This window comes from Hordeum vulgare, chromosome 6H (genome assembly GCF_904849725.1).
Source record: "Hordeum vulgare subsp. vulgare chromosome 6H, MorexV3_pseudomolecules_assembly, whole genome shotgun sequence".
NCBI classification, from domain to species: domain Eukaryota; kingdom Viridiplantae; phylum Streptophyta; class Magnoliopsida; order Poales; family Poaceae; genus Hordeum; species Hordeum vulgare.
In genome coordinates, this window is record NC_058523.1 from 531660707 (window position 1) to 531688293 (window position 27587).

The 27587-nt window shown below is 44.8% G+C and overlaps 2 protein-coding genes and 2 long non-coding RNA genes across 5 annotated transcripts; 3 read left to right on the forward strand and 1 right to left on the reverse strand.

Annotated features, from left to right (window-relative positions):
* Positions 1–497: 497 nt before the first annotated feature.
* LOC123401683 (alpha-aminoadipic semialdehyde synthase) lies at positions 498–9240 on the forward strand. Its single transcript, XM_045095532.1, has 24 exons — positions 498–806; positions 906–992; positions 1066–1195; positions 1358–1531; positions 1620–1699; positions 1932–2048; positions 2451–2526; positions 2820–2991; positions 3202–3298; positions 3397–3560; positions 3939–3993; positions 4118–4258; positions 5316–5597; positions 5802–5882; positions 6119–6184; positions 6265–6382; positions 6493–6622; positions 6748–6827; positions 7348–7506; positions 7581–7839; positions 8047–8155; positions 8575–8736; positions 8834–8903; positions 8995–9240. Exons 1-24 carry the CDS (start codon positions 513–515, stop codon positions 9048–9050), a joined length of 3159 nt encoding a protein of 1052 aa, XP_044951467.1. The 5' UTR covers positions 498–512; the 3' UTR covers positions 9051–9240.
* LOC123401685 lies at positions 1433–8619 on the reverse strand. The gene is made up of 3 exons (XR_006611146.1): positions 8530–8619; positions 1663–1711; positions 1433–1522 (listed from the first exon to the last, which is right to left on the reverse strand). It is a non-coding gene; the product is annotated as an uncharacterized LOC123401685 (long non-coding RNA).
* A 14193-nt stretch (positions 9241–23433) lies between the features above and the next one.
* Positions 23434–24503, forward strand: LOC123405775. Its single transcript, XM_045099336.1, has 4 exons — positions 23434–23664; positions 24043–24156; positions 24286–24337; positions 24439–24503. The coding sequence occupies exons 1-4, from the start codon at positions 23575–23577 to the stop codon at positions 24501–24503; spliced, it is 321 nt and encodes a 106-aa protein (XP_044955271.1). The 5' UTR covers positions 23434–23574.
* Positions 24504–24591: 88 nt separating this feature from the next.
* LOC123401684 lies at positions 24592–25785 on the forward strand. Of its 2 annotated transcripts, XR_006611145.1 has the most exons (5): positions 24605–24635; positions 24843–24917; positions 25248–25301; positions 25413–25475; positions 25549–25785. It is a non-coding gene; the product is annotated as an uncharacterized LOC123401684 (long non-coding RNA). The 2 variants fall into 2 exon arrangements; XR_006611144.1 differs by lacking the exon at positions 24843–24917 and having other exon boundaries at positions 24592–24635.
* Positions 25786–27587: the final 1802 nt, after the last annotated feature.

Sequence of the window (27587 nt, forward strand, 5' to 3'; positions counted from 1 at the left end):
AAAATTTACTACTCTGGTTGTCTAGCTAGTGGCATCTGACAGCTACCTCGAGCCAGCAAAAGAGAGTGTTGGCCCAAGATTCTTATTTTTATTTTTATAAATGAAGAAGTACCTTTCAGGTGGCTAGTAACTCATTGCTCTACCTGGCACGTACCTTTCCTTGAAAAATAAACACACGTATTTTATTTTCATTCATGTGAACATGACTATTTTTACACATGTTTGACAAATGAACAACATAAAAGTAACACATACTCTCGATTAACCACCACTAATCTGCAATGTGGTATTTGTCGAGAATTCTATCCTTATGACAGGAAATCTAACTGCACTCTGAATTGTGGTAACCTGAATGTCAGGTGCTCTGCTCATTTTCAGGAGCAATCGGTGGCAGGTTCATGATCGTCGCGCCTTAATCGCGCTCATCCTCTATGGGGTCCGAGACCACTGAAGTGCGTTGCTCGATCTCTTTGGTGTTGTTATGTCCAGTTTTGTGATAATTTCTGACAATAATGGCATGTTTGTTCATTCTCACTCAGCAGAGACACGACACCTTGCTGGGCAATGGGGTCATCGGCATTCTCGCCGAGACTGTCAATATGTGGGAGAGGAGGGCGCCCTTAACTCCTTCCCATTGTGCTCGCCTTGTGCTCGGAGGAGGCAGGAGCAAATCCGGTGTGAACCGGATCATCGTGCAGCCAAGCACAAAGAGGATACACCATGATGCTCAGTATGAGGATGCTGGGTGCGAGATTTCAGACGATCTGTCCGAGTGTGGCCTCATTGTAGGCATCAAGCAACCAAAGGTAACATTGCAACCAATTAGGCTAGATACTCCAGTTGACTTTGATTTACAGTCTGTATCACAGTTGTGAAAACGTTTTGAGAGGTGTTTCCTTGTGCAGCTGGAGATGATTCTTCCAGATAGGGCATATGCATTCTTCTCACACACCCACAAGGCCCAGAAAGAAAATATGCCGCTGTTAGATAAGGTAGTTACCATATTGCGCGTACACATTTCTGAGGACAAAATGGTGCGCTAAACTGCTGGTTCATATTTTTCAGATCATGGAAGAAAGGGTATCCTTGTTTGATTATGAGCTGATTGTTGACGACGATGGGAAAAGAATGCTGGCATTTGGGAAGTTTGCTGGTAGAGCTGGGCTGATAGATTTCTTACATGGCCTTGGACAGCGTAAGAACACTTTTGTCATTTCTCAGCTCATATTCTGACTTAATGTTATTATGCCTGGGATGCTCCGATTTCCTATCTGGTCTTATCATGAAGGGCAACTTGTTCTGTCGTAAGCAACTGTTAGTTATTCATTCTGATAAAGCATTTCACTTGCAATTTCAGGATATTTGAGCCTTGGATACTCGACCCCGTTTCTGTCTCTGGGGCAATCCCATATGTATCCTTCGCTCGCTGCAGCGAAGGCTGCAGTCATCGCCATTGGTGAAGAGATCGCAACATACGGACTCCCATCTGGAATTTGTCCAATTGTATTTGCATTCACCGGATCTGGAAATGGTAATTCCAGTGTTAACTTTCATTGCCTTCACATCCAGGTTACTGGTTGCAGCACACTTACTCACATTTATAACTTCATATGTCACAGTTTCGCAGGGTGCGCAAGAGATATTCAAGCTATTGCCACATACCTTCGTTGACGCGGAGAAACTTCCCGAGCTCTTTGCGGTATTACTCCTTCTGCACCAGAAGTTTCACATTTAAGTATATAGATAACGGTTACTTTCGTGAGTTTTGTTTTGTCCCCATTGAAATGAACGAAATCTCTGCCACCTGCCGATGCGTTATCTATGCTAGCAAATTTGGTTACTGAGTGGTTATGGGTGGGTATTTGATTGTTATTTTTGCAACTATAGCTTCTTAATATATCTCGGTTTGCTCTATTTCTGAAATTATACAGGGAAAGAGTCTGCCTCCACATCATCAGTCAACCAGGAGAGCATTCCAACTATATGGATGTGTTGTCACATCTAAAGACATGGTCGCGCCCAAGGATCCCAGCAGATGTTTTGACAAAGTAATGCACATTTCTTGATTTTATCAAATAAATGTTGGTTTTTTAGTTTCTAACAGGAAATGCTAAGGTATATAGCATTAGCATAGATCATAACTCTTAACTGAAATAAAAAAAATTATCCTGTCATAACACGATACCCTTTTCTCATAATAGAATTTCCATCCTTCGACTAATTTGCTGCAAAGAGCTGTTCAAATGTTTTGCCTGTTTACAGTACATTGATCATGCCCTCACATTCCTAATCCTGTTAACCAATCCAGTACTAATCTTTTTCGCTTCTCTTAGTAGATTTTGAACTATGGTGTTAGCCAAACAAAATTTTCCATCTCTTCTATTTTATTAGTATTTCTTCGCTTTTCAATATCCTGACTGTAAGAAATCTTTCATCGACATTGTCTGTAGGCTGACTATTATGCTCATCCGGAACACTACCGCCCTGTTTTTCATGAAAGGATTGCTCCATATGCATCTGCGATTGGTATGGTCCACAACTCACTGCTTCCATTTTATATTGTTCAGTTTTATTACGTTTCTGTATTTTTGGCATAATCTCTAAAACAAGTCTAGACCATAGGATTTTCATCATCTATGTTATTTAGTTATATAAAGATACTAATGATTGGACTGCATAGCACATAACAGTGCTGGTTCTGAACTGATGCTGGCATTGATAGAGTTGCTAATGTAATGAGGTGCCGGTTTACACTTACAAATCATGGAGATTTCATAAAAAATCTGCTATGTCTAATCTGTATCCGTGCATTTTTACAGTTAACTGTATGTACTGGGAGAGGAGGTTTCCACGACTATTGAGCATTGATCAGTTACAACAGCTGATGAAGAATGGGTGCCCTTTGGTTGGCATTTCTGATATAACTTGTGACATTGGAGGTTCCATAGAATTTGTGAACAAAAGTACATCAATAGAGAGGCCTTTCTTCCGGTAAGATTTTTGAATATTCACCACTGATGCATAAATTTAAATTGCTTGTAATCTTCTGCACATTGCCTATTAATTACAAATAAATAGAACCATCTCGGGTAAGTGCTCTGGAGTAGTACCACACAGATACTTGGTTCTGCTTCTTCATAATTGGTGGTTTTTACTTAACCAGCGACTTCTTGACAAATTACCTTGGATATGCAAATCTAGGTATGATACTTCGACTAATTTATACCATGATGATATGGAAGGCGATGGCGTGATCTGCTTAGCTGTTGACATTCTGCCTACAGAGTTTTCCAGAGAGGTGAGAAATTTATGATAAGACAAAATAAAGTATTTTTGTTGCAGTTCCAATTTGTTGCTATGAGATGACTCTTATTCTCTTGAACTCAAACTCTGCAGGCCTCCCAGCATTTTGGAGACATATTATCTAGATTTGTTACCAGCTTGGCCTCAGCTAAGGGACTGCTGGAGCTTCCTTCCCACTTGAGAAGAGCTTGCATCGCATATGCTGGCAAACTCACTCCTCTGTATGAGTATATTCCTCGGATGAGAAAAACTATGATGTAAGTTTCAAATATTTCTCATCATCACCGTCGTAATTCTGTGTGATAGTTTCGGATGATATGTATTTCTGTTCATTCCCTGAATCCTTGAGATCCCAGATATATTTTATGAAGGGAACAAAATAGGTAATCATACTGGACAGTGGGCAGGATGTAGTTCCAGTCTGAAGTGATATGTCCATCTTTCTACCGTGTTTCAGAATATTTTCAAACACTGTGTTTTTTATTTTATTTTTGTTGTTTGTTAGCATTTGTTATGTTTACAGTGCCACAGTTTTCTGGTCATGACTGATGACTGGTACTGTAAATATTTACCATCTCCGAGCATGTTTACTGTCCATAATGTTATTTCTAACATTTTCTTTTGCTCTTATGCAGAGAATTGCCACCAACTCCAGCGAATTCATTGCCTGATAAGAAGTACACCACCCTGGTTAGAGATATAATTTATAATATTGTGGTGCTTCTTTTTAACTAAATCTTTTGGAACTTGCATATGCTCTGCTCTATACTGACTTCTCAGTTGCCTCCTAACAATTTGTCGATCAATGAAACAGGTATCTCTCTGTGGCCACCTCTTTGATAAGTTCCTAATAAATGAAGCTTTGGACATCATTGAGACAGCTGGGGGTTCTTTTCACTTGGTTAAATGTGATGTTGGACAAAGCATCGACGATATGTCCTACTCAGAGCTTGAAGTAAGCAATGAAATTTCTTACCGATGTGAACTATTTTCAGTACGAAGCAAACATAACATGGTGTCTCTAGTTTCGTAGTTAACATTTAGCTTTTTTAGAGAAATTATTTTCTAGAAGCATTCATCAAAAGACTTATAGTCAATGAGGCTAAGATGGCCTAACAATAGACATATCCTCAGTTGTCACAGAATTAGACTCCTGATTCTCTTTCTCATCTAGGAAACGTGTGGTGGTCATGCTAAACCGATAGTGATGGATGGTAACTTTTTTTTGAGGAATGATGGATGGTAACTTTTGGTGGCCATTTTTTTATTATCACTGGGCATAATAAAGTAAATAGTACAAATAATTGAAAGGTGTCCAAGATCATAAAAGGAAAGAAGTTGGATCTAACAACTCTTGGACCACCCTTGCCCATCCCTATCGGGTCATCACCTAATAAAAGAACAAAAATAAGAAGAAGAGATCAGTACGTCTGGGCAAACATAGCCCTTTAGATATTTTGCACTCAATCATTGAATGGGTTATAAATGTTCAGTATCTACCCCCTTCCTGTGCCTACCACAGTCTGCCCAGCTTCCACTTCGACTGCCATGAATCAGTTTGTGATCCCTTCCTTTCCTTTTTGAACTGTGTTTCTTTCAACAGTTTTTGGGCATTCTCTTTGGCGTGCTAGTTTTGTAGTTTCTCTGGTGATTCAAGGAAGGAAGAAACAGAAGGGCCTGTTCTGGGAAAAAATATTCTTTTGAAAACTATACCTTTGATTCTTAGCTTCCTTCTTAGTACGCATGAACTATGTTTTGACCCCACTATTCTGGCATTTGAATACGGCAGATATTTAACAACATGTTGAAATTTGTCTTTTTCCTTATAACATTAGGAACTCTTCCGCAGAAAAAAAAATCAGGACCTCACAGGTCTGATACATCACATAAACATACCTTAATAATTAACATATGTACTATTTTAACTTTTAGCATCCCTCCCCAATTCATGCCTTTAAAGACAACCTTTGTTTGATTTTGTGCTGAAACATATGATGCATTTCATTCTACAGGTAGGAGCAGATGATACGACTACATTAGACAAGATCATTGATTCCTTGACTTCTGTAGCTAATGCGCACCGTGGAGATCCTAATGCCGCCGAGATATCTCTAAAGATAGGAAGAGTCAGCGAATGCGGAATTGATGACAGCATGGATAAAGTAGGACCAAAGGTTTTAATCCTTGGAGCTGGAAGAGTTTGTCGGCCGGCTGCTGAGTTTCTAACATCTTACCAAAACATCGACCAAGTACATGTTGTTGTGGCATCTCTGTATCAAAAAGATGCAGAAGAGGTGAGTCTCAGAGTACAGTGCGCTCCTTAGCTCTTATGCAAACTTTACTTGGAAAAAAATGCGTGTTAATTTTATCATGTTTGTTGTATTAATAAGCTTTGGAAAATTCATTATGCTGTCATTTTTGTCCAAACTAAATATGTAACTGTAGAATTCAACCATTAGTCCGTTACTTTTCTCATATTTTTGTTTCTCTGCATTCAGACAGTTGACGGAATAAAGAATGCAACAGCAGCTCAGCTCGATGTTTCAGATACTGAAAGTCTTTCGAATCTTGTTTCACAGGTATATTAACTCTGACATTTAATTTCTCTAGTGAACAAGTACTACTTACCATAGTGTCTCACAGTGAGTATAAGAGGCCAGACTTGTGTCGCAAATAAAAATACCCAATCCTGTTGGCATTCCGAGGTTAAATTTTCATGTACAGTATGCAGTTCAGGATATACATTTCTACTCTTCCTTGTCAAGAGAACTCATTTGTTGTTACAGTTAATAAATGATTGGAGCTCCTCTTGCAGGTTGATGTCGTAGTCAGCTTGCTGCCTGCTAGTTTTCATGCTGCCATTGCAAGAGTATGCATAGAGGTAGGCTTAAACCACTACTGGTGCTATATGGAAATTGAGGAATTGCTTCAGTTGATTGAGTTACGTTTCTTCCATGACAGCTCAAGAAGCACTTGGTCACAGCAAGCTATGTTGATGATTCCATGTCAAAGTTGGAGCAAGCTGCGCAAGGAGCAGGTGTAACTATACTCTGTGAAATGGGCCTTGATCCTGGCATAGGTACAGACATCGCAAAAAAATATCATTGAGATGTGATGAAGAAAATGTTCTTTCGTCATGGAGCAACTTTGCATGACGGAACAAGTTATAAATACATTTCCTGTGCACAGATCACATGTTGTCGATGAAAATGATTGATGAAGCACATGCTCAGAATGGAAAAATAAAGGCGTTTACATCTTTCTGTGGTGGACTTCCATCTCCAGCTGCCGCAAACAATCCACTGGCCTATAAGTTCAGGTAAATTCAACTATCTCAAGTGACTAGCAGTGTAACTAGGTCTCCGCACCTGTGGAGCTTGTGGTACAATATTGCACAAAACAATTTTTACCAGGAATACTAATGGTTATTTTCCTCATTCTTAGTTGGAGTCCAGCAGGTGCCATCCGAGCTGGAAGAAATCCTGCTGTCTACAAATTTCTTGGAGAGATCATTAATGTGGATGGTAAGTTAGTCTGGTGTCTCATCAATTGGCCACAGAAACAGAGCACAATCCAATAGACTGATTTACTGACAACCTTATACTCCTACTTAATACATCGGGCCAATTGCACCATAATGCTGCAAAGATCACCTGGACTAGAAAACACCATAGTTGTGTCACTGTCATGTGGCCTCAGAGCCCACTTATCAGCCTCATGTGTGGTGGTATTTTCCAATTCGTACATGTGCCGAGCTAATTATCTCTACTGCATACACTATCTTTTTTATACACACTGGGCATATTTAACAGTTGGCAATCCTTTTTCATGTCATCGACTGTGACAGGATATTGAAAAGCTAAAGAATGATACATTATGAGCGCAATTATCTAGTGCTATAAAAGTGAGTAGAAATACGAGGAAATGGGTCTGTTTATTTTATTTTCTTGAAAACAGGACATGGGTCTGGTTTTTCGGGAGTACAGATTTAATAATTACCTAGTACATATGTTCATTGATATCATTTACTTCCCACTTCCACAGGTAGTAAATTATATGAGTCAGCAAAAAGGCTCAGACTACCAGAGCTTCCAGCTTTTGCTCTGGAGCACTTGCCAAATCGAAATTCCTTGATGTATGGAGACTTGTATGGGATCTCCAAAGAAGCATCTACTGTATATAGGTCCACTCTTCGTTATGAAGGTAAGTGTTGATATATATTTTTTCACTGAGTTGTTCTCTTTGCGGTGTGTAATATTTTTGTTGCATTTGCACAGGATTTAGTGAGATCATGGCTATCCTGGCGAAAGTTGGGTTTTTTGATGCTGAAGATCATCCACTGCTACAAGAAACTAATCGCCCAACATATAGGATTTTTCTCAATGAACTCCTTAATGTCAACAATGTATCCACATCTAACACAAAGGTAAATGGTGAAGAAACTGGAGGACATGATGATGAACTGATTTCAAGACTAATGATGCTTGGGCATTGCAAAGAGAAGGAACTAGCTGTCAAGATACTCAAAACCATAAAGTTAGTTTCTGATCCCTATGCTTTATGTGTCCCAATTGCATCTCTTCTCCAGACTGCTTTAGTACCATTTTAATCATGTCATCTGATATATGTGCAATAACTACGATTGCAAGAAATAATTTAAGAATATGTTAGGAACAATCAGCATTTCTTCTGAAATTCACGGTTAGAACTGACGAATCACTTGACTGGTCTTACACCTGCTAGGTTCTTGGGGCTGCATGAGGAGACAGAGATTCCTAAGGATTGTTCAAGTGCATTCAGTGTTATTTGCCAACGAATGGAACAGAGAATGGCCTATGGCCACAATGAGCAGGTGAGACTTATTATCTTTCATCGTCGCTATATCTGATGTATTGCATATAGCTATTGAAATTATTGTTGTACAAACAATATAACAAAAGCACTACTCTGTTTTTTTCTGCCTCTGCGAGCTCTGTTTTCTTATCAGAGAAGAGAATCACATAATGTTACTTAAGAGGCAAAGATCTCAAGAGTAATAGTTTTATTTATCATTTTGACATAATCAACCGTGAACCTGGCAGCACCAAATTTTGCAGAGACTTATTAGTGTTGTAGTAGATTGACAGTTTGATGACCAACCTGTACTTCTACATCTCACGTTGCTTTCCAACACCATATCTCAATCATAAACAGGCTTGCAGAATAAATTAAAAGAGACCGACTTACTTGGACCATGACGAGCTAAATGTTTGTTTTGTTCCCACGATTCAGGATATGGTACTGCTCCACCATGAAGTGGAGGTGGAGTACCCCGACGGGCGACCCACCGAGAAGCACCAAGCAACGCTGCTGGAGTTCGGAAAGACCGAGAACGGCAGGTCAACCACCGCCATGGCCCTCACCGTCGGGGTACCGGCAGCGATAGGAGCCCTGGTACTACTGCACTCCAAGCATACCACGTCACACACAGACATCCTGCACCTGCACCAGAAAGAAACATGTGTTAACTTATCCCCATCTTGTGTTGCAGCTCTTGCTCCAGAACAAGGTTCAGAGGAAAGGCGTGATCCGGCCTCTGCAACCGGAGATCTACATCCCTGGTGAGTGCAGAAGCAAACTAATAACGCCGGTGATGCTCATCGGCTATGACTAATCCTGAGATTCTGACCTGTGTGTTTTGCGGCTGTGAAGCGCTGGAGATCTTGGAAGCGTCGGGCATCAAGCTGATCGAGAGAGTGGAGACCTGAGGATGTCAGCATGGGATGAGATCATGAGAGTCCACCGAGTATATATATATGCTGCTGCAACAGAGGCAGCGAGTAAATAAAATGATGATTCTCGCTGTTGTAAGTGAAATGAATGAACTGTATGTATGTATGTGTCTATCTATTGTGTATATATATACCGAATCTGTCGCCGGTTGATTCGGCTGGGGAACTTCCTCCTCGTTCATTGTGCTACATTGCCAACGAGAGACCCCGACTAGGTCTTCTTCTCCGGCGGCGGCGACCGCGAGCATGCCGTTCTTGCGGCGCCGGGCGATGGCATACTCGTCGGCGTCGACCCGCGGGAGGAACCCCCGTCGAAGAAATGGGGAATGGGGGTAGTGACCTGGACCCCGGTCTTGGAGAGACCGGGGAAGCCCTATGGAGCTGACGCGCACGCCCCCCGATGCATCTCCGCCGTCGCCTCCACGGTCAGCTGGCATCTCCGCCGCCGCCGCAATTTCCTTGTCGGCTCTTTCCGGGAGGCGTGCCGTGTCTATTTTTCCCCGAGAGTACAGAAAGATAACTAGGGATTGTTTTTGACAGCTCCGCTCCGCACGGGGAGCATGGTTTGAGCAACTCCCTGAAATTGTGAGCGTCCGAACAGTCCCTTACAAGAAGCCGTTTTGGATTCACTCTCCTTCTATCAGATCCGGTAAACGTCCATTCCGTAAAATTTATGGTATTTCGGAAACGAAATTTACAAGACGACAGACGCTGAGACAAAACAGAGATAAAACAGATCCTTCAAACATATATCGTATATTTTCAAACTAGCAGTCTGCGTCATTTGAAACATCGTTGCGTTTTTCATCATACTAAAACGAGTATTTAACAAAAAACTATCACAATTCATGAAACCGTGCCTATAAACTATCATTTTACGATTTTGTGCTAAAAACTATCTTTTTTTTTAATCCGTTGTTAAAAACTACCAAGTGTGAACACTGCTCTAAACCAGAATCTGACTATCCAACCCCACTGTTTAGGTACCAGCGTGGCGAAGCACTCACCGCCAGCCGTTAACGCTCGTGACCGCCTCCCCTCGCCCGCAGCGGCACTCCGGTCGGGCTCGCCGCCGCCGAGGCCACCGGATCCCGCAGCCTCGCCTCCTTGGCGTCGTCCCGCGTCGCCCTGCAACCACCCCGCGCCGCCCGTCGCCATGGCCTCGCCCCGAGCGGCCTCCCCGCGCCTCCCCGTCGCCATGGCCTCGTCCCGAGCGGTCGCCCCGCGCCTCCCCGTCGCCATGGCCTCGTCCCGAGCGGTCGCCCCGCGCCTCCCCGTCGCCATGGCCTCGCCCCGAGCGGCCGCCCCGCTCCTCCCGGTCGCCCCGAGTGGCCGCTGCTCGGGATCCGCCTCCCCCGTATCTCCCCGCCGCCCTACTCCGCCAGAGCACCGCCTGCAGGTCGCGTCGTCTCCTCCAGATGCGACCGCACCGCCGCCGTACTTCATCTTGTCCGCCTCCGGTGAAAGCCGCCGCCGTCTCAATCTCTTTCTCCGGTGACGGCAAACTTAACGGTGCTGACTTTTCCGTCCTGACATGTGGCCAACCCTGTCATAATCGAGTTTAAACGAGCCAAATCACACGTTTTATAGACTTGGTAGTTTTTAGTCACATAGTAGCAAAAAATGATAGTTTTCGGGACAAAATTATAAAGCGATATGAATTGTGGTATTTCTTTGTTAAATACTCTACTAAAACATACTCCCACTCCAAATGTTTTTAAATATAAGTCTTTTTAAAAATTTCACTAAAAGACTATATACGGAACAAAATGAATGAATGTATACTGTAACGTATGTATATGTACATTGATATGTAGTTTTTTTTATTGAAAACTCTAAAAAAATTATATTTAAAAACAGATGGAGTAGTTCACACTTAAACATAATCGGAGCTCATACTTTTTTTTTCAGGGTAAAGAGAGATTTCTATTACTCAAGGAGGCAAATCAACCAGACCCATGTTTACAATGTCACGCATACTTGAACCCAGCCATACCACGGTAAGGGGGAGCTTCTATCATAAGCAGCAAGAGCATGGATAACCTCATTTTACGAGCGACTAATAGCAGTAATAGAGATTTCCCTAGTCTCAATATCCTTCATCCTCTTTATCTCCTCAACAATCATGCAGTGCCTCGAATGATTCCTCGACGAAGCGTTGTTTACAGCCTCCACACTGTCCATTTCAATGACGATGGGCAAATCAGTTCGGTAAAGGGCCAGTTCAAGCCCCGCCCTACATGTCGCCAACTCAGCTTCTAGGGTATTATCACATGTGTGATTTTTCCCGCAGGCAGTGAAAATGACACCTCCTTCCAGCGCATTATCGAACACCATATGCCACACTCCTTAACATAGGTGTACCCTGGCAAGAATATCCACGATGTTGTCTTCCGCTTGCGAACGCGTGAAACATGTCGAAGGCTTCGGCGATCCTGCAGTCCATGACTTGCCCGTCAATCCGAGGTACATTTTTGATCAACTAATAAATACCATGGACCATAAGGCATAACTTGCTTAAAAAGAGGACAGCAATTTTCATTTTACCAATAGAATCGTTGTGCCATGCCGTGTATTATGTAGGTGATGATGTTAATGAGAGTTCTTGTTGTTACATGCACACTTACACTTACATGCACGCTTATGTTGCTCGGTGATCCACCGTGCCACCCAAGTCCAAGTGCTCGACGATGGTGGTGGCAGTATTAGGATGACTCAGGTTTCTTGATGTGAACGTCAAGCTCGATGTGAACTTGTATTGACGAGGGGTGTACATAAAACGGCAGTAGTATTAACGGCTAGCATGGAACATCCTAGGGCGGCTATGAGGGCATATATAGTTTCGTTAATTGCATCCCCACCGCCGCTAGTCTTGTTTGATTTTAAGCCGCTCATCAGATCCACCCTCGAACTACATCAAATGATTGGATATGCCCACACGTATGTCCTGTTTTCTATGGTCTCCCGGATGCGTGGGAGTGGCTCGCCTGATCTTGGACATGGTCATCTGCCGGGGAAAGAAACAAGCAATAGATTACATCTTACCTATTAGACTTAGGTTTTGGGGAACTTGCTCAACCCTCTATGGGATGACCTGTCATATATATGCAAAGATGTACAAAAAGTCATATACCAATACGGTATGGAATATACAGATAAGCTACCTATACAAAGTCTAACACCCTTCCTCAATCTCAACTCACTCCTGAAGCATCGAGGAGGTTGAGATTGCGCTTGCACACCTCAAACATGGGAGAAGGTAGAGGCTTGGTGAAGATGTCTGCAAGTTGATCTTTGGAAGAGATAAACCTGATTTGTAGTAGCTTCTGTGCAACACGTTCCCTCACAAAATGATAGTCAATCTCAATATGTTTGGTTCGTGCATGGAACATCGGGTTTGTCGACAGGAACATAGCACCAATGTTATCGCACCTTAAGACCGGAGGATGTGGTTGAGAGACCCCCAGCTCTCTGAGTAGTGACTCAATCCATATAAGCTCAGCAGTTCCATTGGCAACTGCTTCATACTCTGCTTCTGTGCTGCTACAGAAAACAGTGGCTTGCTTGCGTGCACTCGAGGCGATCAAATTAGGACCCAAGAACACATCATACCCCCCATAGATCGTCGATCATCAGGACAACCAGCCCAATCAGCATCTGAGAATGCAGAAAGAACTCCAGAGGGACTGGGACATAGATGAAGTCCATAGGAGATGGTGAGACGCGCATACCGCAGGATGCGCTTCACAGCAGACCAATGCGCATCAGTTGGAGCATGAAGATACTGACACACTCTGTTCACCGCAAATGAGAGATCAGGACGTATGATCGTTAGGTACTGCAAACCACCAACAATACTTCGATACTCAGTCGCATCCTCAGGAGAGAGAAGAGTACCATCAAGAGCCGAGAGCTTGTCAGTGGAGGACATCGGTGCAGGAGAGACCTTGCACTGAAGCATACCAGCACGTCGTAAAAGATCAAGAGTGTACTTCTTCTGAGTGAGAGCAAGGCTACATTAGACCGATGAGCAACCTCAATAGCCAGGAAGAAATGAAGCTGTCCCAAATCCTTGACTGCAAAGTCTCTGCGTAGGGCAGCCACAAGCGCATCAGCCGCCGTTGTAGAAGAGCTGACCAGGATGATATCATCCACGTACACAGGCAGATACACATTCACATCCGGGCGCTAAAACAAGAACAGAGAAGTGTCAGCCGCCGAAGGAACGAATCCATGAGTGTGGAGAGCTGAAGCCAGGCGAGCATGCCAAGCACGAGGCGCCTGTTTCAGCCCATAGAGCGCCTTCGTCGGACGACAGAGACAATGCGGCTGAGTGTGATCGACAAATCGTGGTGGCTGTCGCATGTAGACCTCTTCGTCAAGTAGCCCATGAAGAAAGGCATTCTGCACATCAAGCTGACGAAGCGACCATCCACGAGAGATTGCTAGAGACAGGAGAAGTCAAATAGTAGTGGGCTTAACAACGGGGCTGAAAGTATCCTCATAATCCAGACCATGACGATGTTTGAAGCCCTTTGCCACAAGACGTGCTTTGTAGCGCTCAATAGAACCATCGGCATGTTTCTTCACCTTGAATACCCATTTCGAATCGATGATGTTGACACAAGGTGGAGGAGGAACAAGTGTCCAGGTCTCATTCTGGAGAAGAGCACAATATTCTTGTTCCATAGCAGCCCTCCAGTGTGGGATACTCATAGCAGCCTGATAACTCTGTGGTTCGGCAGTAAGATCAACGACAACATGAACCATGCAAGCAGCAAGATATGCAACAGTGCCGTCAGTACGCGTCTTGGGACGGACGATACCACTGCGGCTGCGTGTATGTGACAGCCCGATGCCGATGTTCCAGAAGATTCCCCTTTTTCTTTCCGTTTCTGCGGTGTGTCTATTTTTATTTGTCACGTCATCATCACATCATGCACATCATCTGCATTGCATCGGCGTCTCCGTTGCCGCCCGTTTTCAAAACTTGCATCCGTTATTAGTTGCCGGTTCTTGTCGTTGTCCGTTCTGAGTCCGACCGCACACGCACGCGCCCGCGGCATCGTCGAAACACTGTTTTTAAAGTGTGCGTAAAACTTTCTCTGATCGGGGTGAAACTTAGCGTGCGGTCGTGATTAGTTATCGCTAGTCCGCCTGTCGAATTTCGTCGCGATCGGAGACCGTTTGGTACCCGAACGGTCGACCGTAGCGACACCTTATTCGGGCTACCGTCGGACGTCTGTCCGTGTTTTAAAATTCGTGTCGCGCCGCCCGTTCTCCCTCTCGTCTCCGGATATCCCCTCTACACGGCCGCGTACCCATTCCCTCGTGCGGAATCGTCCGAATTCGACCCCGCGGTTGGATCCGTAGCGCGATTCCGGTTAACCGAGCCCCCCGTTTGTCTATATATAGACCCCTTCTAATTTTCGGACAGCCTCCCTCTAATCCCTCCTTGATTTCCGCGCCACCTACCCCTAACCCTAGCGCAGCCACCCCCCTCCTCAGCCTCCAGCCGCCAGGGCCCACCGAGCCCAGATCAGGCCCGGCCGAGCCCATCTGCCCGCCGCCGCCGTGGCCCGAGCACCCCTGCTCCCGTCGAGGCCGCAGCCGCCCGAGCTGCCGCAGCCCCGCGCCTTCCCTATCAGTGGCCGTTGTGCCCTTGCTGGCGCCACCCTCCACCTGCGCTGCGCCGCGCCGCCTCGTCCTCTGCTCGTGTCGCCGTGCGCCGCAGCAAGCCGCCACCCTAGAACCTTGCCCGCCGCCACCGCTCGCTGTGCATAGCCACTGGTGCGACCACGTCACCGGAAATGGAGCCGTCAGGGCCGGATCCGGCGACCCCTTCCTCGGATCTGGAGCTCTCATGCCCCGGCGGCTCGCTTGGGACCTCGTGCCCGCCATGGCCGCCTCGTGCCTGTGCTCGTGCGGGAGGAAGGAGATGCCGAGGCAGCGCTCGGTTCTGTCCCCGTTGACCGCCCTCGCCCGCGTGGGCCTCCCAGCCGCCGCGGCCCAGGTGGCCAGACGAGCCGGCCCAGCCTACCCTCGACCCCTCGGCCCACCTCGCTCCCTCGGCCCAGGTGCACTCCACCGACCAGGCCGAGCTCTCCACCTCCAGGCCGGCCCAAGTGGCCGAGGTGAGACCCCCCCGCATGTGCACTTTTTATGTTTATTGCGCCCCTATTGAGCCCATTAGTATTTAGGAATTTTGGAATAAATTAAATTCCAGAAAAATAGTCGATTTTATAACGCGCGTAACTTTTTAACCGTAAATCGGATCGAGACGTGTAATATATGGTTTTGTGGTAGTTTTGCGCGTAGAATACGAATTTGAAGCATGCATAATTATTTGCCGTAGTTTAACGTGCCAAACGCCTAGTTTTGCGTGCTGTTTCAATAGGACACGCCCCGTATTTAATTTTCGTGCAAGTCCGGATTGATCGAGTGCCGTATTAGAAATGCCCATATTTTAGGAACCATTTTCCCATGTATTTTAGAGCGGTCAATTTTATTTTTACGTGTAGGGATTTGCCGGTAGTTTATTTTCCCGTATCTAGGTATTTATCTCGCATTAATGTGTGACATTATTTTGTGTTGCAAACCCCACATATTTTATATGTTTCCGGGGTAGAAAAATTCCATGGATTTTTCTGTGCAATTAGTTTTAGCTTTCGAGTAAGTTAGTTTGCGAGATATTTTGCTATGTTGCCCTTTTGATTAATTCGTAGGATTTATTCCGTGCGTCGTTTGACGGAGTTGTCAACTAGGGAGTTCTTCTTAGATGTCTTGTTTAGCCCCTGGTATTTTTGGTTGCAATAGAAATGCATGTTTAGGTGTGTTTTGCTTGCTCTCAAGTTGCTAGAAATAGTGCTGTTTTAGAGGAGCTGAAATATTTCTAAGTCTGGAATCTGTTATATTTTGTTGCTGTCTTGTCTTGCTTGCATCTTGTGATATGTAGCTCTTTTGGGGTTGGTCCAATGGAGTTAGTTGTACCCCTTGTGTTTCTCTAGCATGCTGTTAAGTTTCATGCCATTTGGAGCCCTGTAGCTTAGGATTTTGCTGCTGTCAATATTGCTTCAGATCAAAAACTGCACTTTCATGAGGTGTAATTTTCACTAAGTCTGAAATAGTGTGTGGGATGCCATTTTGTGACTTCTTTCCCTAGTGTTCCATGATGCCATGCTAGTGGTTGTTAGTTGTTTGTAGTAGTGCTTATTGCCCTCTTCCGTGCCATGCCTTGCTTGCGCATATCGGAGTTGTGTAGCCGTAGTTGTGGGGCGTAGTAAATGTTATGTGAATGTTTTTGGCAGATTGTAGTGATTTCTTGATTTGCTCGTATCTTTTGAACCGTAGCTCCGTTTTGATCGTGTCCTACATGAGACTTGCTTAGAATCTCGTGTAGTTTTTTTTCTCTTGCTGGTTGCATGTGTTGAAGTGCTCGTAGCCGCCGTTGCACACATATTGCATTCATGCCATCATATCTTGCGGTGCTTGTAACTTTTGATCCGTAGCTCCGTTGGAGATGATCTCTATGTGTAGATTGCTTGCCTTGACGCGTAGAATCACGTGAATCTATTTGTTTTGCTATTTAACAACTAATTAAATGCATTAGTTCAGATCTGGACAGAATTGTAAATTAACATGTGAGGTCGTCTCGGAGATGCTATATGTCATTTCCGACCTCATTTAAAATGTCTAGATAGGTAGTTTAATTTCCGCTTCACCTCTTGCATGTTTAACCAAATTTAATATTGCCGTGTAATTAATCGGGATAGAACTAAATAATAAACGTGGAGTTTCGTCAATATGCAACTCGTTGCATATTGAACTTCACTTAATGTGTAGTGTTTGATTGTGTGAATTGTCATGCCGTGACTTGCATATATTCAGTAGCTCATGCATCATATGTGTTGTGCACCGTGTGGTGAATTTCGTGTGTTGATTTGTGTTTCCGGTTTGCTTCGTCTCGATAGAGTTCCGCAGCGTGCCGGATTGTGAGGACCCGTTCGACTACGCCGGTTCGTCTGCTTCACGGAGGCATTCTTCTTCCAAGCGGGATCTCAGGCAAGATGATCATTTCCCCAGATACCATTACTATCATTGCCATGCTAGTTATTTCGATGCTATCGATTATGTCTCGTTGCCTACCACTTGTTAAATATCAGCCTCTCAACAATGCCATGTTAACCTTCAACCTGTTCGACCTAGCGAACCACTGATTGGCTATGTAACCGCTTGCTTAACCCTATTGATAGCGTTGCTAGTTTCAGGTGCGGATGCTTCCATGCGAAAACATGGGTTCCTTGTTATATCACCATATTTAATGCTATTTAATTTAATGCACCTATATACTTGGTAAAAGGTGGAAGGCTCGGCCTTTCTAGCCTGGTGTTTTGTTCCACCTCTGCCCCCTTAGTTTCCGGCTACCGGTGTTATGTTCCATAATCGAGCGCTCCTAACACGATCGGGGTTGTTATGGGGACCCCCTTGATAATTCGTTTTAGATTAAAGCTGGTCTGGCAAGGCCCAACATTGGTACTACATTTGCCTAATCACCTAATAAAATTGCATAGGGACCCGCCGGCACCCGCGGACTATTTTAATCAACCCCCGGGCCAGTGCTCCTCATGAGTGTTGGTCCAAAACAGAGAAGCTTATTAACGCTACCCGGGGCAACTCGGCGTTTGGCGTGGTAACCATCGCTCATCCGTCGTGTCCTGAGAACGAGGTACGCGACTCCTATCGGGATCGTCGACACGTCGGGCGGCCTTGCTGGATTAGTTTTACCTTTGACGAGATATCTTGTGCATCGGGATTCCGGTGATGCTTTGGGTAATCTCAGAGTTGAGGTTTTCCACTAGGGAATCCGACGAGATCGCGAGCTTCATGATTGAGGATTTCTATGCGGCTTGTGGTAATTTGTGATGGACTAGTTGGAGCACCCCTGCAGGGTTAAATCTTTTCGGAAAGCCGTGCCCGCGGTTATGTGGCAACGTGGAAACTTTGTTTAGCACTGGTTCTAGATAACTTGAAGTTAACTTAATTAAAACATGCCAACTGTGTGCGTAACCGTGACTGTCTCTTTCGTGAGTCCTTACTCTGATCGAGGACACGGTGGGGTTATGTCTGACGTAGGTAGGTGTCCAGGATCATTTGTTTGATCATCAGTAGTTACGTCCGTTATGTGTAGATCTTCCCCCCTCTTATTTTCTTGTACTCGTAAGTTTAGCCACCAAATATATGCTTAGCCGCTGCTGCAACCTCACCACTTAACTATACCTCACCCATTAAGCTTTGCTAGTCTTGATACCTTTGGAAATGAGATTGCTAAGTCCCCCCGTGGCTCACAGATTACTACAACACCAGTTGCAGGTACAGGTAAAGGTCACTTGATGCGAGCGCATTGATTGTTCATTTGGAGTTGCTTCTTCTTCTTCTTCATCGATCTAGGATGGGTTCCAGGCCGACAACCTGGGATAGCAAGGATGGACGTCGTTCTTCTTTTGTCGTTTGTTTTCGTCCGTAGTCGGACCCTGCTCTTCCTCTTGATGATTATGCAATGTTCTGATGTGACTCTGATGTAGCTTGTGGCGAGTGTAAGCCAACTCTTTATATATCTCTTCTTTTCAGTACATGTACTTGTAACGATATCCATTCTTGCGACACGACGAGATGCGCTTCTATCCCTGACGAGGCCTTCGTGCCAAATTGAGGATAAGGTCGCATCTGGGGCGTGACAGTGTATGTGGACGCTGCAGAGCAGCGAGCACAGGAGCAGACACAACAGCCGAAGCAGGCGGCGCAGGTGCAGGTGAAGAAGAATACGGCGATGGTGGAGGGCGAGGCGATGGTGGCTCAGGCGACATGTGTGTCGCTGGACGGAGCACAACCAACCCAGGCGTGGGAAGCAGCTGTGTAGCCTGCACATGCGACGGTGGTGACGATGGAGGCGAGTCCGGGCAAGGAGGCGGTGTCACAAGCCTCTCATGAGCGGTTGTCGTCATGTCCCGCCTTGACATGTCGCCAGGGGCGGAGTCAATAGAGGAGCCAGTTCATGCACCGGGGACAACACATGAGTGTCATCCGGGAGAAGCTCCAAGCGAGCACCACGTCTAGTACCTGCACCATGGTTAGGCAACAACACAGGCGAATATGCAACATCTTCAAATTGGCCAGGCATAACAGGAGATGAATGCATCGAGGGAGGTGTGTCGGATGATTGTGGCATGGCTGAAAAGGGGAAGACATTCTCATCAAAGACAACATCACGAGAGATGTACACACGATTTGTGGGCACATGGAGACACTTGTAGCCTTTATGGAGAGAACTATACCCTAGAAACACACATTTTTTAGACCCGAACTCAAGTTTTCGAGTATTATAGGGACAAAGATGAGGCCAACATGCACACCCGAACACCTTAAGAAGGGTATAGTCAGGAGTTTCGTTTAAGAGAAGCTCAATAGGAGTTTTCATATTAAGGAGACACATAGGTAATCGATTAATAAGAAAACATGTAGTAGCAAATGCATCACTCCATAAGCGAAAAGGTACCGAAGCATGAGCAAGGAGTGTGAGTGAGGCCAGTCTCAACGACGTGGCGATGTTTCCGCTCAACGGAACCATTTTGTTGATGTGTATGTGGACATGATAAACGATGAGGGATCCCAAGATTATTAAAGAAGGTATTGAGGTTGCGATATTCACCCCCCCAATCTGACTGAACATGAATAATTTTATGCTTGAGAAGACGTTCAACATGCATCTGAAACTGAAGGAATATATCAAACACATCAGACTTGCGCTTAAGAAGATAAAGCCATGTAAAGCGACTGTAGGCATCAACAAAACTAACATATAAGTTGTGACCACTAACAAAAGTTTTTGCTGGACCCCATACATCAGAAAACACAAGTTCAAGAGGACTCGTTACTTCCCTAGTGGAAGAAACAAAAGGAAGTTTGTGACTCTTGCTTTGTTGACAGGCATCACACACGGACATCTCTTTATTGCTAGACTCTGACGGCAGCTCTAGACGACGAAGGATATGACGAACAATGGGGGTGGCAGGGTGACCAAGGCGAGAGTGCCACTGTGAAGGTGACACACGTACACCACTGAAGACGCACGGGGCGTATGGATCCTCCAAACGATACAAGCCTTGGCTCAAGCGGCCACTAAGCAGGACGTCCCGAGTTGCTCGATCCTTGACAAAAAAGGTCAAAAGGGTGAAACTCACATAAGACATTATTATCAAGATTGAGCTTAGGACCAGATAAAAGGTTACGAGTTGCCGAGGGTACCCGTAAAACATTACGAAGGTGGAGCCGTCTAGAGGGATGACTAGTTAAAAGAGATGCTTGGCCAACATGAGAGATGGGCATACCTGCACCATTGGCGTTGTGAACCTTGTCGGACCCGTAGTAGGGCTGGTAGGTGGTGAGCTTATTGAGCTCAGTCGTTATGTGATCCGTGGCGCCGATGTCCATGTACCACGTAGGATCAACAGGGTAGGACGGCGTGTGCCCCTGCTCGACACGCTGATCCTTGCCCTTGGTGGCGACATGGGCGGCTGGGGGAGCAGGGGGACTTCAGCCATGGCAAACTGATGCTCATTGCCCTTGCCGTCATTGCCTAGGCCGAGGAAGCTTCGCTGAAATCGACGGTGGCACTTAGAGGCGACATGCCTCTCACAACCACACAGCTGACACACACGAGTGTTGGGAGCCCCACCTGAGGTGGGTGCAGGGGGTGGAGCGGCCCTGGCAGCAGGCGAAGGCGCGGAGTGGCGTTGGCCACGAGAGGCCCAGTAGGCCACCGGCTGCTCAGCTATGGTGGCAGAGGAGCGTCGAGCCTCAACACGCTGCTTAGTGAAGAGGAGGCACGAGTAGAGCTCGTGAGGAGGCAGCGGTGGCTTGGCATTGTGAACAGCCTCGGCGAGATTGCCATACTCAACGTCGAGACCCTTGATGACATAGCCGGCGACTCCTCGTCGCTCAGTGGCTTACCAATAGAAGTCAATGTATCCGCTAGGACCTTGATTTTGTTGAAGTAGGTCGTGGCGGAAGAGTCAAGCTTTTTGATTTCACCAAGCTGACTGCGAAGAGCCATCGAGCGGGACGTCGAGACCTGAGCAAAGGCGTGCTCCAGGGTCGTCCATGCATCCATAGACGTGGCTGCGAACAGACAAAGGCCGGCGACCCCGTCACCCATGGAACCCTAGATGGCGGAGAGGATCGTCTGGTCCTGTTGTACCCACACACGGTGTTCCAGGTTGAGAGCCGGACCGTGGATGGTAGCGATGATCTGTGGAGGACACGACAGATAACCATCAACATATCCAAGGAGAGAGCGGCTACGGAGCAGCGGTAGGACCTTGGCGCGCCAGAACAGGTAGTTGTCCGTCGTGAGGCGGATGGTGATGAGATTGTCGAAGTGGAAAGGCCCAAAGGGTGTGACGACCTCGGCGGCTGGCACAACCGGTGATGGAGCAGCGGCAAGGGCGACGGCTGCAGGCTGAATATCAGCCACGGCCGAGGCCGTCGATTCGTAGGTGAGCGCCTGGGAGGAACTGTTGGTCGCTGCGGTTGTAACCGCAAGCATGGTGGCAACCAGCGTCGCGGGTGTAGCAGTTACTGAGGACGGCGGTATTGGGGCCGAGTACATCGAGCCAACAACAGTTGTGCCGAAGAAGTTTGGGATCGGCGGCGCAAGGGAGCGGGGCGGTAGATCGAGCAGGGTGGCTAGCGACGCGGGAATCGAACCCGAGCTAGCGGCACCCGATGCGGAAGCAGGCATGGTGGTCGGGGCGATCGCGACGACGGCCCTGGGCGCGACGGCAGGAGCGGGGTCACGACTTGGTGTGAGATGCGATGGCGACGACGACGGGGGCTGGAGAGTAAACGCGGCGGCGGGAGCGGCGGCATAGGGTAGATGCGACCTGACGAGGGCGTGAGGGTAGACGCGACGGCGGGAGCAGCGGCGTAGGACCTAGGTTAGGCTGATACCATATTAGACTTAGGTTTTGGGGAACTTGCTCAACCCTCTATGGGGTGGCCTGTCATATATATATATATATATATATATATATATATATATATATATATATATATATATATATATATATATATATATATATATATATATATATATATATATGCAAAGATGTAGAAAGAGTCCTATACCAATATGGTATGTAATATACAGATAAGCTACCTATACAAAGTCTAACATTACCTAAAGAGATGGAAATGGATTGAAATCAGTCAGATGATGAACGCGTTTCGTAAGCCCTCTCCAACGCGCGCCACACGTTTGATGGGTCAATGCGCCACTTATCTCTCTTCCTCCCTTATCTTTTCCTTTTTTTCCTTATCGCTTCCATCCGATGGGCTGAGCCGCTCATTCTTACTTCCTTTTCTTCTTCCTTTATCACTCCGTCCCACACACCAACACCATGGCCCGTCGTCGTAGACCAGCACCGCAACCACCGCCTGTTATTGCACCACTGCTACAAACTGTCGTCGCCTAGTGTCGCTGCACCATTGCTGCAAATCGTTGTTGCCGCTCACCTCGTGTTGCCGTAGACTAGGCTGGGCGGAAGCTGCTGTCATGCCCAACGGGAGTTGCGTGCAACAGGTGAAGTAATGGGGGCTCGTTGGCATTGCGATGAAGCAGTGCGAGGGCCGCGGGAGGTGCAGTGAAGCGTCATGGCGCCAACGGTGTGGTGTTGCAGGCTAGCCGGCGGGCTGCAGCAACCGGTGAAGCAGAGCGGACTCGTCGGAGCTCCAACGAAGCACCACCGAAGCTGATTGAAGCGTCGCCGGAGTTGCAACCAAGCTCGTCGGAGTTAGAGTTTCAAGCATCGTGGGGGCCGTTGAAGCTTCATCGACGCTACAGTGGAGTGCCGCGGAGATCGTCAAAATTGCATGAAGCGCCATGGCTGGTTGCCAGAGGTACAATGGAGCGCCACCGTGCATCGTCGGTGCTGCCATGGTGCAATGGAGCAGCACCAGGGCGCCATCGGTGCTGCCATGGAGCCGATGCCATGACTGGGTCGTGGTACTGTCTGATCCTGCGGCTCGGAGTGCCTGATCAGACGGCTCGAGGGACGATTTAAATTTGTAACAAATCAATCGACTGATTTGTAGCAACCGTCAAAGAGTATACTAGTAGGTATCCACATTAACAGCGTAATCTAGAATACAATGTGAACTAAATAAGATGATTATTATTATCAGCTAGGACATTTATTCCATCACATTAATGGCATTAATTCATGCACCAGATATAGATCTTATCATACATTTCCTAGGCAAAAATTAATGTAATATTAATCTGATTTAATAGGAAAATATTTTGTTTGATATATTCAACGATCTTCCATAAATATAAGCACAGAGAGCTTGGCTATATATATTGTGATCCACTGGATGCAGACCAACAAGGTCATTGTTAGATACCCCAGATTTCTACTCGTTTGATAAGCTCAAGATCTTGAGCATGAGAAGGAAGCCTTGTATTAAGGAGGAAAATTTACCTTCATGGTTTATTGTTAAAGAGTATATACGGGCTACAGGAAGAATTTACAAGGTTTCTCCTTCCTACAGCTTTCTGTTATATCTTTTTAAAGAATATTGTATCTGATATAATAGGGCCAGTAATCTTCAATTTTCTGTTGACGTATTGTAATAATTTATTGTTAATGTATTGTTGTGTGAAGCTTGTTTGGTAGAACAAATTGTTTTTCAGGACTGACGATAGCTAAACAGCCTCTTCTATACATACTTCTTCGGAAAAAATAAATCAAACCATATCATTTGTATAACAATGCCTTTCAAGAGACTTGCTGGGTTTGCAATAGATCTGCACAAAACTGTTGACTGGCTGCTTATATGATTTTGATGAATCATTTAATTATGTTACACGAGATAATATTCTAGGCTCAAATTTTGTTTTCTATTATTTCAGACATATTATGATGCATACAATAAACAAATGTATCGTTCAATAGGGGAAGTGGCAAAGGCTTTTGGACTTGGTGGCAAGAACAAACCTTGTCCGAAGCCTCTGGATATTAGGAAGGTTCGAACACATTGTTTCCAAGGAATAGTTTATCATTAACCCTTTGATTAAATTATTTCTGGTATTTTCAAAGACAAACTACAGAAGCAAACTAGTTTGTAACATTGTTTTTCATAATCCTATTTGTAGGAAGACGGCTCATGTGGATCATTACCTATGGTATCTTACACTATAATCCCTGGTATGACCTATTAAGTGAAATTATGTGTCTTCCAATGGAATTAATAAAGTAGCTAGTTCCTCATATATATGTTTTCCAATGTTGTATAACTTTTGGTCCAGCAATCCCTGATTATGTTGGAAAGGACATTGCTAGTGACTCAATCAATTTGGAACAAGGTATGTAAAATTGATTATAATATCTCGTTGTAAGAATAACTAGTGTTTAGAAGAAGAAAAACAGTTTGGCTGATGATTCTTATTTGTTGGCATAGAAGAACTTAAAAATACTGGAGATGTTGCAAGCACCATGAAAGGAGGTACTTTATCCATACATATTTTTTATAAGATCTACACATATTACTCCTGGAAAGAAGGAAAAATGAAGGTCTTACCCTACAATGTGATCATCGACTTAATTCTCACACATAAATCAACCCTTCTTTCCAGCTAATCTTACCATATGATCTTATTTTATTTGATGATGGAATATACACGCAATAGTTTCTCACAAATTTATGATGTAGGTCAACCTCTGAGATAGTGGAAATGAAATGTTCGATCTTGTTCATGTGTCAAAAGAACAAAAGATACCATCATGCGTTAGTTGCTTAACTAATTAGTACTAAGCTACATTATGCCATATTTTTTGCCCAATTTGTAAAGATTCAACAGATATATATCTTATTTTTTGGTAAAACATGCTCAAGTTGGAGCCCCGTGCTGGCTAGAATTTACCTCAACAAAGTCCACTTTTGCTAGTGGTCAACTTCCTTTGATAATTAATAAGAACATTAATCAACTGAACTCCATGTGGAATATTGTAAACTGATACCAGGTTACAAGAAAATAACACGGCATTCTTCTTGTTGATGCACCAGGCAATTGGTTTTTTGACTTATGTTTCTGCTAAAAAATCCCATTTTTTGTAGAAGAAGAAAAGGATAATGAAGAAATTGGATATGCTGCAAGCAACTTGAAAAATGGTATGTATTATGTACCAAATGGTTTATGCTACCACATGACTCTGAGTAACGAGCAGCTAGTTCATTTTCCAAAAAACAATTGATATTTCTTACCACTTTATGTTCTTGTAGAAGAAGAAATGGCTAAGAAGATCAATACTCCTTGGGAAAATGCAGTAAGCATGGAGGATGAAGGTAACATGAAATGGCAAAAAAAAGTTAGTCTACTTAATTACCTTTTGATTTTACTAATTAATTTTTTTTGCAGACGTTGCGGAAGAAGTGAAGAGTCGGGACCATGCTTAGACTCAAGATCAAGGCTTGACATATATCTGCCATATGCCTCCTTCAAATAAGATCTACGTCGTCTAATTATCACACAATATAACTAATGTGTTTGCGTTTTGCAATAAAGTATGCACAGCGGCGTGCCGCTTTTTACATTGTTTTATTGTCAAAGACAATTGTTCAAGTGAGAGTATGAATTATGTTATTGTTTGGATAACTCGATCAGTGACATACACATTTGCAAGTTTGGGTTCACTTCATATATTGTAATAGTTCATGTTGCTCCTTTATAATAGATATTTGGGCACATTTGCAACCTTAATTCACCACCACAATCCACATACCATAAAAAAACTATGTAAACTCTTTCCTCCTTCAAATAAGATCTACGTTGTCTAATTATCACACAGTATAAGTACTGTGTTTGCGTTTCGCAATACAATATGCACAGTGGCATGCCGCTTTTTACATTGTTTTATTGTCAAGGACAATTGTTCAAGTCAGAGCATGAATTATGTTATTGTTTGGATAACTCAAGCATGAATCATGTTATTATTTGGATAACTCAATCAGTGACCTGCACATTTTCAAGTTTGGATTCACTTCATATATTATAATGGTTCCTATTGCTCCTTTATAATAGATATTTGCGCACATTTCCAACCTTAATTCCCCATCACAATCCACATACCATAAAAAAAACTATGTAAACTCTTTCCTTCTTGAAATAAGATCTACGTCGTCTAATTATCACACAGTATAACTACCGTGTTTGCGTTTCGCAATAAAGTATGCACAGTGGCGTGCCGCTTTTTACATTGTTTTATTGTCAAGGACAATTGTTCAAGTGAGAGCATGAATTATGTTATTGTTTGGATAACTCGATCAGTGACCTGCACATTTGCAAGTTTGGATTCACTTCATATATTGTAATAGTTCCTATTGCTCCTTTATAATAGATATTTGCGCACATTTCCAACATTAATTCCCCACCACAATCCACATACCATAAAAAAACTATGCAATTTCTGAGGTGAGTGAAAAATAACTAACTATTTTAAGTCACACAAAGAAATTGTCTAATCTGTAGACTGAGCTTCACTGAAGCACAAAAGATATGATAAAATCTTGATTGAACGACCATCAATGTTAATCGGCAAATAACTTTTCTAAGTTGGATGTGTTAGACAAAACAGATTGTATCTATCTCTATCTCTAGATTGGTTTGGCTTAAACTCTTTCCTCTCTATCTCATGTATATCCGGATGTATCCTAGCGATCATCCCAAGCCTTGTACGCCACGGCAGGTCTTGCCTTCGCTCAATATAGACCAACACGGCCCTATGGGGTAGATACACTTTCCACATCAATTCACATGGTAACACAGCCTCTTCCTCATAGATAGAAAGAGATCACATCTAGCTACCTTCCCCTTGCGGCCGAGCCATGTCCCCGACCTCCTCCACCATGCTGCCTAGCACCATGGGTGCGCTCTCTACCACCTTGTCTTCCACCTTTGCCTCATCTTCGAGCTCCACCAACACCCCTCTCGGACCGCCATCTCAAGAGAAGCTAATGAGGGGCAACTTCCTGCTATGGAGGGCCATCATGCTGCCCCACATCAAGAGTGCGCAGATGGATCACCACCTTGACGAGAAGAGTCTGACACTGCTGGTCATCCTCACCACAACCAAGGACGGCAAAGAGGAGCAAGTGGACAACTTTGCAAGAACCCTCTAGTATGCATAGCAGCAACAACTCCAAGGTTACTCGATGGGTTCTATCTCCTGCGATATCCTTGCACATGTCATCATGCTCCAAATGCCGACCAAGGTGTGGTGTGCCATTCACGCAGTGTTCATTGCTCAAAGTCAGGCTCAAGAAATCAACACCCAAATCGAGCTCACAAATCTACAAAAACGTAACATGACAATGGCCGAATACCTTGGGAAAGTTAAGAACCTCACCGATGAAGTTGCGTGCACCGGCGTTGCGCTCTCCGATGCAGAGATCACGTCC